This window comes from Carcharodon carcharias, chromosome 6 (genome assembly GCF_017639515.1).
Source record: "Carcharodon carcharias isolate sCarCar2 chromosome 6, sCarCar2.pri, whole genome shotgun sequence".
Taxonomy (NCBI): Eukaryota; Metazoa; Chordata; class Chondrichthyes; order Lamniformes; family Lamnidae; genus Carcharodon; species Carcharodon carcharias.
In genome coordinates this window covers 34,731,298-34,744,282 of record NC_054472.1, presented here as the reverse complement: position 1 = coordinate 34,744,282, position 12,985 = coordinate 34,731,298, and the positions used below count along the sequence as shown (strand labels likewise).

At 45.0% G+C, this 12,985-nt stretch overlaps 1 protein-coding gene across 2 annotated transcripts in view; it reads right to left on the bottom strand.

The window, feature by feature from the left end:
* Nucleotides 1-12,985, bottom strand: part of timm21 (translocase of inner mitochondrial membrane 21) — a 62,248-nt gene that overhangs the window by 29,869 nt on the left and 19,394 nt on the right. For both annotated transcript variants that reach the window (XM_041189128.1, XM_041189127.1), the window contains exon 3: nucleotides 10,920-11,017. In XM_041189128.1, the coding sequence (XP_041045062.1) occupies nucleotides 10,920-11,017 (98 nt within the window). The remainder of the gene's footprint in view (nucleotides 1-10,919; nucleotides 11,018-12,985) is intronic.

Sequence of the window (12,985 nt, the reverse complement as noted above, 5' to 3'; positions counted from 1 at the left end):
CTTCAGAACTGGTGCACAGGAGTTGATACAATCAGAACAGGGGAACAGATAAATCGAGAGGGGAATCATGACTGAAATTATGTTAATAGGTCAAGTGATGGACAGAAGTATTCGCATGTTAAAGAGACTGTGGGCAGAATTTTTATTAATGAGACTAAGTGTGGTGGCGGATGGTTTTGGCACCCTGCTGTCCTGAATGGTGGAAACTCTTGCCCGATTTTGATCTTGGAGGATCATTAATTATGCAAAGATGTGCATTGGTCTGAATCACCTGGCGGGTTGCGAGCTGATTTGTCCACCTGCTGTCAGCTGGTGGGTTCAAAGGTCTGGGCGCCATATTTAAAGGCAAGTCCAGCACACAATCTCACTCTCTCCAGCCCACCAGAGACATCTGGCAGCCAGAAGAGGAAGGCCTGAAGAAAGCAACACTTCACGCACCAGGCCCTCCAGGCCTTGATCAGAGAGGTGCAGGCGCAAAGGCACACATGCTATCCCATGGATGGCTCCAGGAAGCAGAGCAGCCTCACATCTCCAGCCTGGGAGGCCGTCGGAGAGCAGGTTAGTGCGGCTGGCACCTGCGCCCAAAATGCAACCCAGTGCATGAAGAGGGTGAATGATCTCATCTTCTTCATCAGGGTAAGTCATCCTTCAACTCCCTCCAATATCAAACTCTCATCATGGCATCATGCACTCAAACGGCTACTCTCTTCAGGGATCTTAAGCAACCATTAGCAGGGGATACATATCAGCACTCTCACTGAAGCATTTACATCACCATCATCCCATCTGTCATGTTGCTCACGCTCCATTCTATGGCCCTTCTGGGGAGGGCTCACCACACACAGGGGACATGCATCTCACCCAACCTCTGCTCCATCCCTTCTCATCACATGCCTTTCTTTCTTCATACAGGCCAAGCTGGTGCACAACAGGTATGAGAGAGAGTGGGAGGGGTTGCGGGGGCTGACATCATTGCCCTCATTGAGTTTGAGGTTTCAGCCATGCTGACTGGGGAGGACAGGGATAGCTCCTGTGGGGAAGGGGAGATCAGCCTCTCCCAGCAACCTAGCATGGATCACAGTATCATCACCTCATCAAATCCTGACATTCACAGTGAGTCACATGCAGGCTTAACTAGCTCATGCTCATTAACTGAAACTCTATTTTTTAGGCACCAGCAGATCGAGACCCCCAAGCCAGTCCCGCACCACAGACTTCATCCAAAGGGGAAGCTCAGGAAGAACTGTCATGGAACTCACATGCACCCTCCACAAGCTCAGAGACAGACACGTCGGTGGGGCACATTAGGCTCGGGCTCACTTTCTGGGGACACCTCACTGAAATGTTGCTGCAGCAGTTGGAGGCAGGGGCAGCCCAGGTCTCTGACACTCGGAGACCGGTCACCAGCTCAGTCAGAGTCAGATGATGAGCCTCTGGAAGCGGCCACCAAATCAATGCTGGAGATGCAACAGGCGGCGGAACATCAGGCAGGAGCTCAATAGTCACTCAGCAGACTAAAGTGAACAATGAAGGAGTCCATCCGTGTTCTGTCTGATATTGTAGCTCCAAAATGTGAATGCCTTGAGGTCAGCATGGGAAGGCTGACGACCACAGTGGAGACCTTGGTCCAGCAGGATTTCTGTTCGGCCCTGCATCCATGGCCATGCACCCTGGTGGGCACCATCATGATGTAGGTGACATCAGGACAAGGCACCTTGACCTCCTTCCAGGCATCTCTTGCAGGAGTCAGGACGGGGCCCTCTGGCACCCACATGGGGGGGGGGGGGGGAGATGAGTGCCAGCTGGACACCCCGAGGGTCTCCTCTCAGGACACTCCAAGGGTGTGCAGCCACTCACAGCCCCCTCTACCTGTGACCCCATCCATTCCAGCTTCTCAGGCCACTGAGCAGGTGACCCTTATCAGGCCAAGGCTCTCCAGGCCTCAGGCCACCAGAGGACATCCATCAAGGTCATCACAGACATCAGGATGTAGCAGTCACCTCTGCTGAAGATGTCGGGGCTGCACCCAGGCATAACGGTAGAGTTAGGAGAGTTAAGAAAAACTGATGTCACTTTTGGGTCACGGGTGTGCTAGACATGTAAATAAATTGCATTTTTGTTAATATAATTGATGGTTATGTGAATGTTCCTGTCAACTGAAGGCATTGTGATTTTGTACTTTGGAATCCTCTTATTTTGAGGTTTAGCCTTCCTCCCACTCAGTGATAGTGTTCCACTGTGAGATTTACATTCCTGTGATGTCAACCACAATTGAACTAGTCTCCGCACCCTTGTGTGACGTCAGGGAGATGTGTTAAAATCTTTACTTGAAGTGTGTGATGTAAGCATTTCTATCCCTTCTTCCTCAAGGGGCACCACTGAGTGACGGCAGCTCATCAGCACACACAGGAGGAAGAAATCCCTAGGCACGTCTACATCTCAGTCGCAGCAGTGTTTGCATCATTATATGGCAGCAAAGGTTTCATGTCTTCTCACGCATCGCTCTTGTTCCAAGTGGTCTCTCAGTTCCAAGAGTAAGCTCACTCACAGAGCCCCATGGATCAAAGCAAAGATCATGGCCTGATGACTCATGAGATCAGGAAGCGCAAATGTGAATGTAGGACTCGTTCTTGCTGCAAGTAGGTGGACAACCCCTGAGATGAAAGAAAATGGCGTTGAGGGCTAGGAAAGATGTGGCCATATTCCCTCACTTTATTCTTCCTGGAACCTGTCAGTGATTGACGTATCACAGGCATGCCTCCCATGTCTCCCTTCCTCCGTGGTGTGATCGTGCTCATAATGACCCTCAGCAGCCTCATGAGTTGCTGGGCCTCCAGATCTTCAGCCTCCGATGAGCTCTCATCCTTCTCCAGCTCATCCTCTGGCAAGGGTTCATCTCTCTGCATAGCCAGATTGTGAAGGGCCCAACACTCTGCAATGATGCGGGAAACCCTATTGGGAGTGTATTGGAGTGAGCCACCTGAGCGGTCCAAGCATCTGAAATGCATCTTCAGAAGCCCTATGGTCTGCTCTATAGGGGATCATGTGGAGCTGTGAGCAGCATTGTGCATCTCCTCAAAACAACTCTGAGGGCAATGCACTGGTGTCATCAGCCAGTGTTTCAGTGAGTACTCCCCATTCCCAGGCAGCCATCCCTGCAAACTTAATGGCTCCTCAAAAATCTCAGGCACCTGGGAGTGACTCATGATGTAGGAATCGTGGTAATTCCCAGGGTATTGCACACAAACGTGCAGTATATGTTTCCAGTGATCACACACCAGTTGTACATTGATGGAATGGTAGCCCTTGCAGTTTATAAACAATAGGGCCTGCTGCCATGGAGCTTGTAAAGCCACATGGGTACAATCCATTGTACCGTGTACTCTTGGGAGCCTAAGATGGCTGCGAAGCCAGTGAATCTTGCAGCTTGGCTATCTTCATCCAGAGCAAACTTGACATAATGATGGGCCTTCCTATAAAGGGCATCTGTGACCTCCTTCATGCATTGATGTGTTGCCAACTGAGAGATGCCACACAGGTTCCCTGTTGCCCCTTGGAAAGAACAGGAGGCTAAGGAATTGAGTGCTGTGGTCACCTTCAAAGCCACTGGCAGGGGATACCCTCCAACTCTACATGGCATAGGTCTTCACGAAGGATGTGACATATGTGATGTACCAGAGCTCAGGACAAGCACACACATGCATAGCATTGCCTGTCACTCATTTGTAAATAGGAGCCTCTTCTAATAGAAGCCCTAGGCCCCGCGAGTTGCCCTGGTTGTCTATGTCTCTCCTCCTGACCCTCCTATTCATGCTCTGGCTCCGCCTGACCACCTCCCTCCTGCTGGAGCTGTGCGTGGAGTTGCCCCTCCTCACTTTGCCTCTTCCGTTGCATTCGAACCCCAACAAAGGCAGCATTTGGCCCTTGACCCATATGTGCTTTTGCTTTCTCTCTGAAAGGAAACATTGAAGACATTAATGATTCAAGGGAAAAGAAAGTGAAGATCAGAAGATGGTACGTTGGGAGACAGTAAGAGTCCATAGTTTTTCATGCCCTACCTGCATGGCGGATGATGTTGCCTTGTCCCTGAGACACTAGCACGCACATTGAGGTTACCAAGATGGCATTCGCAGATATGTAACATATTGAGCCCTGCGTGGGATGCTAAAGTTTCAGTGAGATGAGTGACTCAATCTAGCTCTGTGCTCCAATCTCTGATGTGGCATATTAATGACCAATCAGTTGCTCATGGTCAATGAGTGGATGTCCTTTGGCCCACTAGGAATGCCACATCTGGTGAACGTGTGACAGGCCTTCATTGATGGAATGACATATATGATACAGTTGTGCCTCCTTCACCATTGCCTGCATTCCCAATGTGTTACTTGAGATGCAGCAACTGTGATGTGAAGCGACTGAGTTCTGAGTAGCCCTTTAATAGTGCTAATGAAGCCATTGGTTTTCAGTGGCTTTTATCGCAAGGAGGTCTTCCTCCTTTCTTTCTAAGTCTGCTCCTGCGGCAAGAAGAGGATGACCCCAGAAAGGCCCCCCTTGCGTTCGCCCTCCCTCCTCACTGCAATCCGCAGCCTTTCCTCCCTGTTGCCTCCCTCGTGTTTACCCTTCCCCTCATTGCCATTCCACAGTCTTCCTTCCCAATTTCCCCCATCATGTTCATCAACCCCACTCTCGTCTCTCAGTCCTACTTGAAGCACTAGTTTCTGAAAGTGGAAGCCTGCATGAGTACCACAGCACAATGATGTTCCTCGGATCAATGTAGGCAAAGAGCAGGAGCAGACCAACCCTACAGCCCCAGCAGTGTGGCATTCATCGCAACAAGACTGGCGCAGTGCTATGACAGGCAGGCTATGTATGTTTCACTTACCTCAAAGTTACCAGCGAAGTGAGGTCCGACTTGTGCATGCCACCTCTTTTCAAATGAATTTGAGGCTGATGTAATTTCCCACTGGTGTGATGCAAGATTGGAAGGCCTGACAAGAGTCCGGCGTGCAGCTGTTTTAATGAGCATTCATGACATGTTAATGAATGCAAATGGCATTCATGCCACTAGTCCACGGGATATCCGACCCGCCATAAACACACCATTGGGAATACTGCAACCTCTTTTTACGATGGCAGATTCGCGACATTTTGCTTGCTTCTGGATTCTCTGCCCACCATGAAACCCGCCATAGGTGGGATGGGAAAATTCCACCAGTGTGTGTATTCTGATGAAGGATTCTAAATTGGAAACATTAACTTGTCACAGATGCATACTGACCTGCTGAGGTTCCAGCATTTTCTGTTTATAATTTCAGATTTTCAGCATCTGCATTTGTCCTTTTGTTTAAGGAAGTGATGGGCCTGGGGAAATGTGACAAGAGCTGGGGAACATGAATAACTCTGGGGGTGGGGGTGGGATTGGGTATGAAGTTAAAACAGGTTTAAAAATATGGACAGAAAATGCTCGGAAAACTCAGTAGGTCTGGCAGCATCTGTGGAGCGAGAAACGGAGTTAACATTTTGAGTCTATATGATTCTTCAGAGCTGGAGAGATGTGTTGCGATATTTTGCTTTTATTGCAAAAGATGCATATACCTAAATTCTGAAATTACTGAAATCAACATCTAACCTAGAAATAGTGTCAGGAAGCCATAGAAAAAGACAAGATACTCTTCTTGAAGCTGGTGTTGAGCTTTTTTGGAATGATGTACAAGGCCAGTGACAGTAGGGGTCAGGTAGGGAACTTGGAGGCGAGGGGGCAGGGTGCGTGTAGTGGTTAAAGCAGTAAGCTACAGGAAGTCAGGGTCACACTTGCAGATAGTACAGAAGTGGTCATCTAATCTGCACTTCGTTTCTCTAATGTAGAGAAGACTGTAGAGTGAGATTGGGTCTGGGACAAATAGACCAGGCAGAATAGAGGAAGTTATTACTGACCCAACAGTGTTTGCCAGAAATGAAAAATATTTCATGTCCAACAGTCATGAACATTTGCAAAATAGCTTTACTGTTATTACAGTATATTAAAATTGATGGGTCATCAAATTCCATGCAACATGCCTAGAGGTGGCGCTCAGATCACATTTTTAAATGGCAAATTCCTAGTTTAAGTTCCCAGCTAAAACATAAACTAACTTCAGGCTAGATTATCTCGAAGAATGCTGTTATATTTTCATACAGTAGAGACACTGGGGCCTCCTTTTGCTCCAGTAGGCTTCTTCAATCGCCCAGAAGTGACAGTCCCAGACTGGCCACAACATTGGGTGAACCAGTGTCTAATCTCCAACTAGAAAGTGAGTTGTCAATGGTTCTAGCACCGGTGGATCAAAATTGCAGTTTGGTGATGCTGAGAATAGATATCACAGTCCTACTGACCTGAAGGTTTTGAAATCAATGCCACTTGCAGTCAAGGAAGGATGGAGAGCTAGTCAATCCCTCCTTTTTCTGATTTTCAAGTTTAATGAATGGCTGGCTAGTTCCATTCCTGTTCTCCTACATATCCCAACACTTCCTATATTCCCTTTCTCCTCCCCTCTGTCCCTTCCAATATTAAGTCAGTTAAAAGGATAATGGAAAAGAGGATCATAGACAATCGTGGAAGTAATGCAAAAAGCTATTCAGTTTATGCTAGGAGTCAGAGAACTGTCAAACTGTATTGGACCATTGGTAGATATTCGGGGGCAGGTTATGAAGGACTCATGGGTAAAGGTGGAATTATTAAGTAAGCACTTTGTGATCCTGTTGCCCATATCTTTAAAAGCTCACTGCACTCAGGGATGGCTCCCCCAGACTGGAAGGGGACTAACATAATCCCCATCTTTAAACAAGAAAAGATGGACCAGGGTAACTATAGGCCAATTAGTTTGAAGTCAGTAAAAGGAAAGATGATTAAGGGAATTATTAGGGATGCAATGTATGATTGAATAGAGAGGGACATGAGGGATGCTAAACATGACTTCGAAAAAAATGTCGCGCTTTCTTACAAATTTGATTGCATTTGTTGAAGGTCACCATCATTTCCCACAATGAGGGAATAAAATTCAGTCTTAATGGAGGTTACTTAAAGAAAACCTTAATCTACAAGATTAAAGCCTCTGGTATTATTAGTAATTTACTTGCCTGGATTAAGAACTGGCCGGAAGGCAGTAGAAAATAGTTATAGGTGGATTTGGATCGCTTGGAGATCAGTCACTTGTGGTGTCCCACACGGACTGGTGTTGGGACTGTTGATCTTTGTGATGTTTATTACTGATACAGGTGTTGGGGCATGATCTGCAAATGTGCAGATGATACTAAATTTTGTGCAAGTGTCAAGACCGCAGAAAATATTAGATTGCTTCAGGCAGATCTTGTTGTGTTGGGGGATTGGGCTTGTGACTAGGAAATGATATTTAACTTAAGAAAGTGCAATGTAGGTAGGTAGAGTGAATGCTGAACCCCTCAGGAACAGTGACTAAAGCAGGCAGGAGAAAAAAATCTGGACATTCTAGAGCATAATCTCCAAAGGTTCTTGAGCAATGCCATGAAGTGATAGCTAACGTGGATAGGGTGTTGGGCTGCATAAACCAAGGCATAAGATTTTGTCCTTGTACAAGACCTTGGTCAGGCCTCAGTTATAATACTGTGTCTGGTTTTAGACTCCTCAGATGATGAACAATATTGGGACTTTTGAAAGAGTGCAGGAGGTCCACTAGGTCAATTCCTAGTTTGAAGCATCTTAGTTATCATTTAGACTAAAGCAGCTTGGACTCTACACTTAAAAGAGAAATGTAGACTTAGGCATAATTTGACTGAGTTTTACAAAATGATTATGTTTGAGTAAACAGTTTGTTCCAATTAAATAGGCTAGGGTTGACCAGTGGTCAGAATTTTATGTCCTACAAGTCCAGATCTAGGTTAGGTGTCAGGAGGTGGTACTTTTCCCAGAGTAGTGCACCTCTGAAACAGGCTGTCAGCTAGTGTGATGAATTCCTTCGAGAGAGCTGGACCTGTTTCTGACTGAAGCAGAGAACACCTCAAACAAAAATAGGTAGTTACTGCATAGAATTATCAGTGCCAAATTGATCTATTTGACTAGTGGCCAGGGATGGTTCGGGGTGCGGGAGGTGTGGCGAGGGTGGCAAGGCGATTGGAGAGGAATTTCCCAGATTTTGCAAATTGTTCAGGATTTTTACACCTTCTCTCAGGATACCACACAACTTCAGGTGGAGTGGCCAATGTGAGAGGGTGTGTGTATGTGTGTGATACACTGCAGCCATTGTGTGCTGGTGGTGGAGTGAGTGAATATTTAAGGTGGTGGATGAGCTGCCAGTCAAGCAGGCTGCTTTGTTGAGTGTTGTTGGAGCTTCACTCACCCAGTCAAGTGGAGAGTATTCCATCACACTCTTGTGCCTTGTAGATGGTGGACAGATTTTGGGGAGGTGGTGGTGTTCCCATGCATCTCCTGTCCTTTTCCTTCGATATTGTAGCAGATATGGGTTTGGAAGATGCTGTCTTAGGACCCTTGGTGAGTTCCTGCAGTGCATCTTGCAGATGGTACACACTGCGGCCACTGTAGTGGAGGGAGTGAATGTTTGTTGATGGGGTGCCAATCAAGCGGGCTGCTTTGTCCTGAATGACATTGAGCTTCTTGAGTGTTGTTGGAGCTGCACTCATCGAGGCAAGTGGAGAGTACGGTTCTGGATGCCACATTAATGGCAGAATGTGAACACATTGGAGAGTGCAGAAAAGGTTTACAAGAATGGTTCCAGGGATGAGAAACTATAGTTACGAAGATAGATTGGAGAGGTTAGGACTGTTCTCCTTGGAAAGAAGAAGGCTAAGAGGAGATTTGATAGAGGTTTTCAAAATAATGAGGGGGCTGGACAGATAGGGAGAAGCTGTTCCCCCTCATAAAAGGACCAAGAAGGAGAGGGCATAGATTTAAAGTGATTTGCAAGAGAAGCCAATGTGACGTGTGAAAAATCTTTTTCACACAATGAGTGGGTCAGGTCTGGAATGCATTGCCTGGTAGTGTGGTGAAGGCAGGTTCAATCGAGGCATTCAACAGAACATTAGATGATTATTTGAAAAGAAACAAAGTGTAGGAGTGCGGGGAAAAGGCAGGGCAGTGGCACCAGGTCATAATGCTCATTTGGAGAGCCAGTGCAGACACGATGGACCGAATAGCCTCCTTCTGTGCTGTTAAAATTCTGTGATTTTCTGTATATTAAAAATGATACACAATTGGGTGAGATAAAGTACATGCTAGAAGGTCTTTTCATTGCTTGTAAGTGTTCCATCCCTTTGTCATATCTCCTCTCCCCTATTATTCATCATCTACCTCCCCGGTCCAATTATTCCCTGACTTCATCTTGACCTAAATGCTGTAATTGAACACCTGCATATGCACTACTGTGCGAGATCGACTAATTTATGTTAAAGAACCCAAAATAAACCAAGTAACATGCAAAATAAACACTAGCTTAACAAAGAGATAAAAACAAAAAACTGCGGATGCTGGAAATCCAAAACAAAAACAGAATTACCTGGAAAAACTCAGCAGGTCTGGCAGCATCGGCGGAGAAGAAAAGATTTGATGTTTCGAGTCCTCATGACCCTTCAACAGAACTGAGTGAATCTTAGGAAAGGGGTGAAATATAAGCTGGTTTAAGGTGGTTGGGTGGCGGGGGGGGGGGGGGGGGGGGGGAGAAGAGAAGTTGTGGGGGGGGGGGTGGTGTGGTTGTAGGAACAAGCAAGCAGTGATAGGAACAGATAATCAAAAGATGTCACAGACAAAAGAACAAAAGAAGAGGCGTTGAAGGTAGTGATATTATCTAAACGAATGTGCTAATTAAGAATGGATGGTAGGGCACTCAAGGTACAGCTCTAGTGGGGATGGGGTGGAAAGGCTAGCAGGGCATATAAGATTTAAAAATAATGGAAATAGGTGGGAAAAGAAAAAGCTATATAAATTATTGGAAAAAACAAAAGGAAAGGGGAAGAAACAGAAAGTGGGTGGGGATGCAGGAGGGAGTTCAAGATCTAAAGTTGTTGAATTCAATATTCAGTCCGGAAGGCTGTAAAGTGCCTAGTCGGAAGATGAGGTGCTGTTCCTCCAGTTTGCGTTGGGCTTCACTGGAACAATGCAGCAAGCTAAGGACAGACATGTGGGCAAGAGAGCAGGATAGAGTGTTAAAATGGCAAGCGACAGGGAGGTTTGGGTCATTCTTGCGGACAGACCGCAGGTGTTCTGCAAAGCGGTCGCCCAGTTTACGTTTGGTCTCTCCAATGTAGAGGAGACCGCAAATAGCTTAACAACATTTCCCTTAGAGCAAAGATTAATTGACATAATTAAAATCCCACAACAGCTATTCCTAGTCAATCCAGGAGGCCATTCAGCCCATCATGCCTGCTGCAGTGAAAGAGCTGTTTAATTAGTCCCACTCCTTAGTTCTTTCCCCACAGGCCTGAAATTTTTTTCAAGTATATATTCCATTTCCTTTTGAAAGTTATTACTGAACCTGCTTCCACTAGCCTTTTAGGCAATATATATTACAGATCATCGCAACTTAATGCAGAAACAAAAAATCTCCTCCTGTTCCCTCTGGTTCTTTTGCGAATTATCGTAAATCAATAATATCAGGTTACCAACCTACCCAGTAGTGGGAACTACTTCTCCTTATTTACTCCATCAAAACCTCTCATAAGTTTGACATCTGTTAAATTGCTTCTTATCCATCTCTGCTCTAAGGAGAACAATCACAGCTTTTCTCGTACCTCCACATAACTGAAGCCCTTCACCCCTGTTAACACACTTATAACTTTGCAAAATATTCAAAATAGGGGGACAATAGCTTGCCATGTGAGATGCACAAACAAAACTTAAATATTAAAAAGAATAAATGAACCTCCACACAAGCATCAGAAAGACAGTTGAATACCTCGGGGTGGGCTCTACACTTCTTCAGGGCGTCTCCATATATTTTGCTGGGACTTGAGGAGGAAAACAGCTCTTTAAATATTACATAGAATAATCCACCTGAAATGAGAGAACCACATTTTAAAGGAGAAGGAATGTGCTATAGTATTTCAGTATGGAGCATATAAAGTGCTTTCGCCACAAAGAAACTTTAAAAGGAATTTATCTATTAATTTCTTTTTTTGATTGATTTGCATTCAGTAGGGCTCCTTTTCCCTCTGAAAGCTGGGGAATATAGAAGACATCTAGGTTCAATACGCACTTTGACTACTTCTGGACTTGCCTTCAAGGCAAGGTAAAATGATGACATATCTAGCTCAGTTGATGGAGACTCACTGAGACACGCCTGTAATTTGTTTTGTCAGAGCCCCTCCTGGATGTGCAAGGAGGCTTGAAATGGCAACTTTCCATGGGAGACAAAAATGGTGCCATGTTCTACAAAGCATATTAATGTTGAAGTGGGGCTGGGAAAAGGAGGTTCCTTGTTCTTTTAAAAACTTCAGACTTGGCCAAATGTTGCAACAGGCTAACTCTAACATAACTCCCTATCGCTATGGAACTACAGTCTTGCTGCTAGTTCCCTGTCTCAGCCACCCATTCAGAGGGGTCATAGGCGGTAATAAATGGGTTTATATGTAGAATCCTGCTTCAAATCATCATTAACAGATGACCAGTCAAAAATATAACCCTCTTGGTTAGAGGAGAGGAGAAAACATCTGAATGTTTGAGGTGAACAGGAGGAAAATCAAAACTAAAAGGCACACTGGAATGCTTGTCATTCAATCTGTGCATATATTTATGCCAACCTGTATAATGATGCAAGTGGATTGAAATGAAAACATTCCATGGTGCTGTAAACACAAATTGAAAGATTTGAATGGGTATGATCTTGCTGAGTGATAAACTGTTGAGTACGTTTGATTATATTCAGCTGAGCCACCATACAGAGAATGATGGCAGCATAACTGAACCCAGTGTTGAAGAGACAATGGAGTTGATCAGATACCAACTCAGTCTCTTTTGGCAGTTGACCACAACTAGTTTGACATTTAGTGCCAATGAATAGCTTTAGGCAGTAAGTTGAAACTGTGATATATGGTACATTTCAGGATGCACATGAGACTCCCGAAGGATTTGCAAGACCCTAATTATCATAAATGTGCAGGAGGAGGAGATGGTGAAATGAGAAGACTTGGGAACAAGGAACTGAATTAGAAGCAAGTTAGTTGTTTCATCTGAGATTGCATTTCCAGCTGGAAACAGGAGGATACACAGCAGGTTTTAACATTGTCAGCAGTGGGGTAAAAGTTGTTTTCAAAATTGTATTTCCATGGCTCAAGTAAATACCCCATCTCTCGGGCCAGAAGTCTCCAGACATACGGAACTATATCGCTGTTCCTTCACTGTCACTGGGTCAAAATCCTGGAACTCCCTTCCTAATAGGTTTGTGGGTGTACCTTCACCCCACAGACTGCAATGGTTTAGGAAGGGGGATCACCACCACCTTCTCAAGGGCAAGTAGGGAAGAGCAACAAATGCTGGCCTAGCCAACAATGCTCATATCCCGTGAAAGAATAAAAAAACACTTTAAATTCTACCCTCCCAACTTCCAATCCAAGACAATGTAGTACAGTACTTTAAACTTCACAAGGCTACTTAAGTTTGAAGTTTTGTAACCTGTAAACAAAAATTTAGAACTTCTTCCACCCTTTCATCAGTAGCAATATACAAGTTCCACTTCAGTTTTCTGCTTCATTAAAGGTATAATTTTGTTGAATTGACATTAAGTCAAAAGAAGCAAAATTGCAAGCTATGGTTTTAAGAATGTTAAACAATGAGTAAACGTGTATGGATGATATTCATATTAGGTTTATATAACATCCTACAAGTAATTGTAAAAGGGAAATATTAATCTTACACATCAGTTAGTTTCCAAACCACATTTCACCAAATCTTTTCAAAAGTTTAAGGACAGGGTTTTGACAGTATTTGCAGCAGTCCCCCACACAAATCAATGGTAACTTCTCT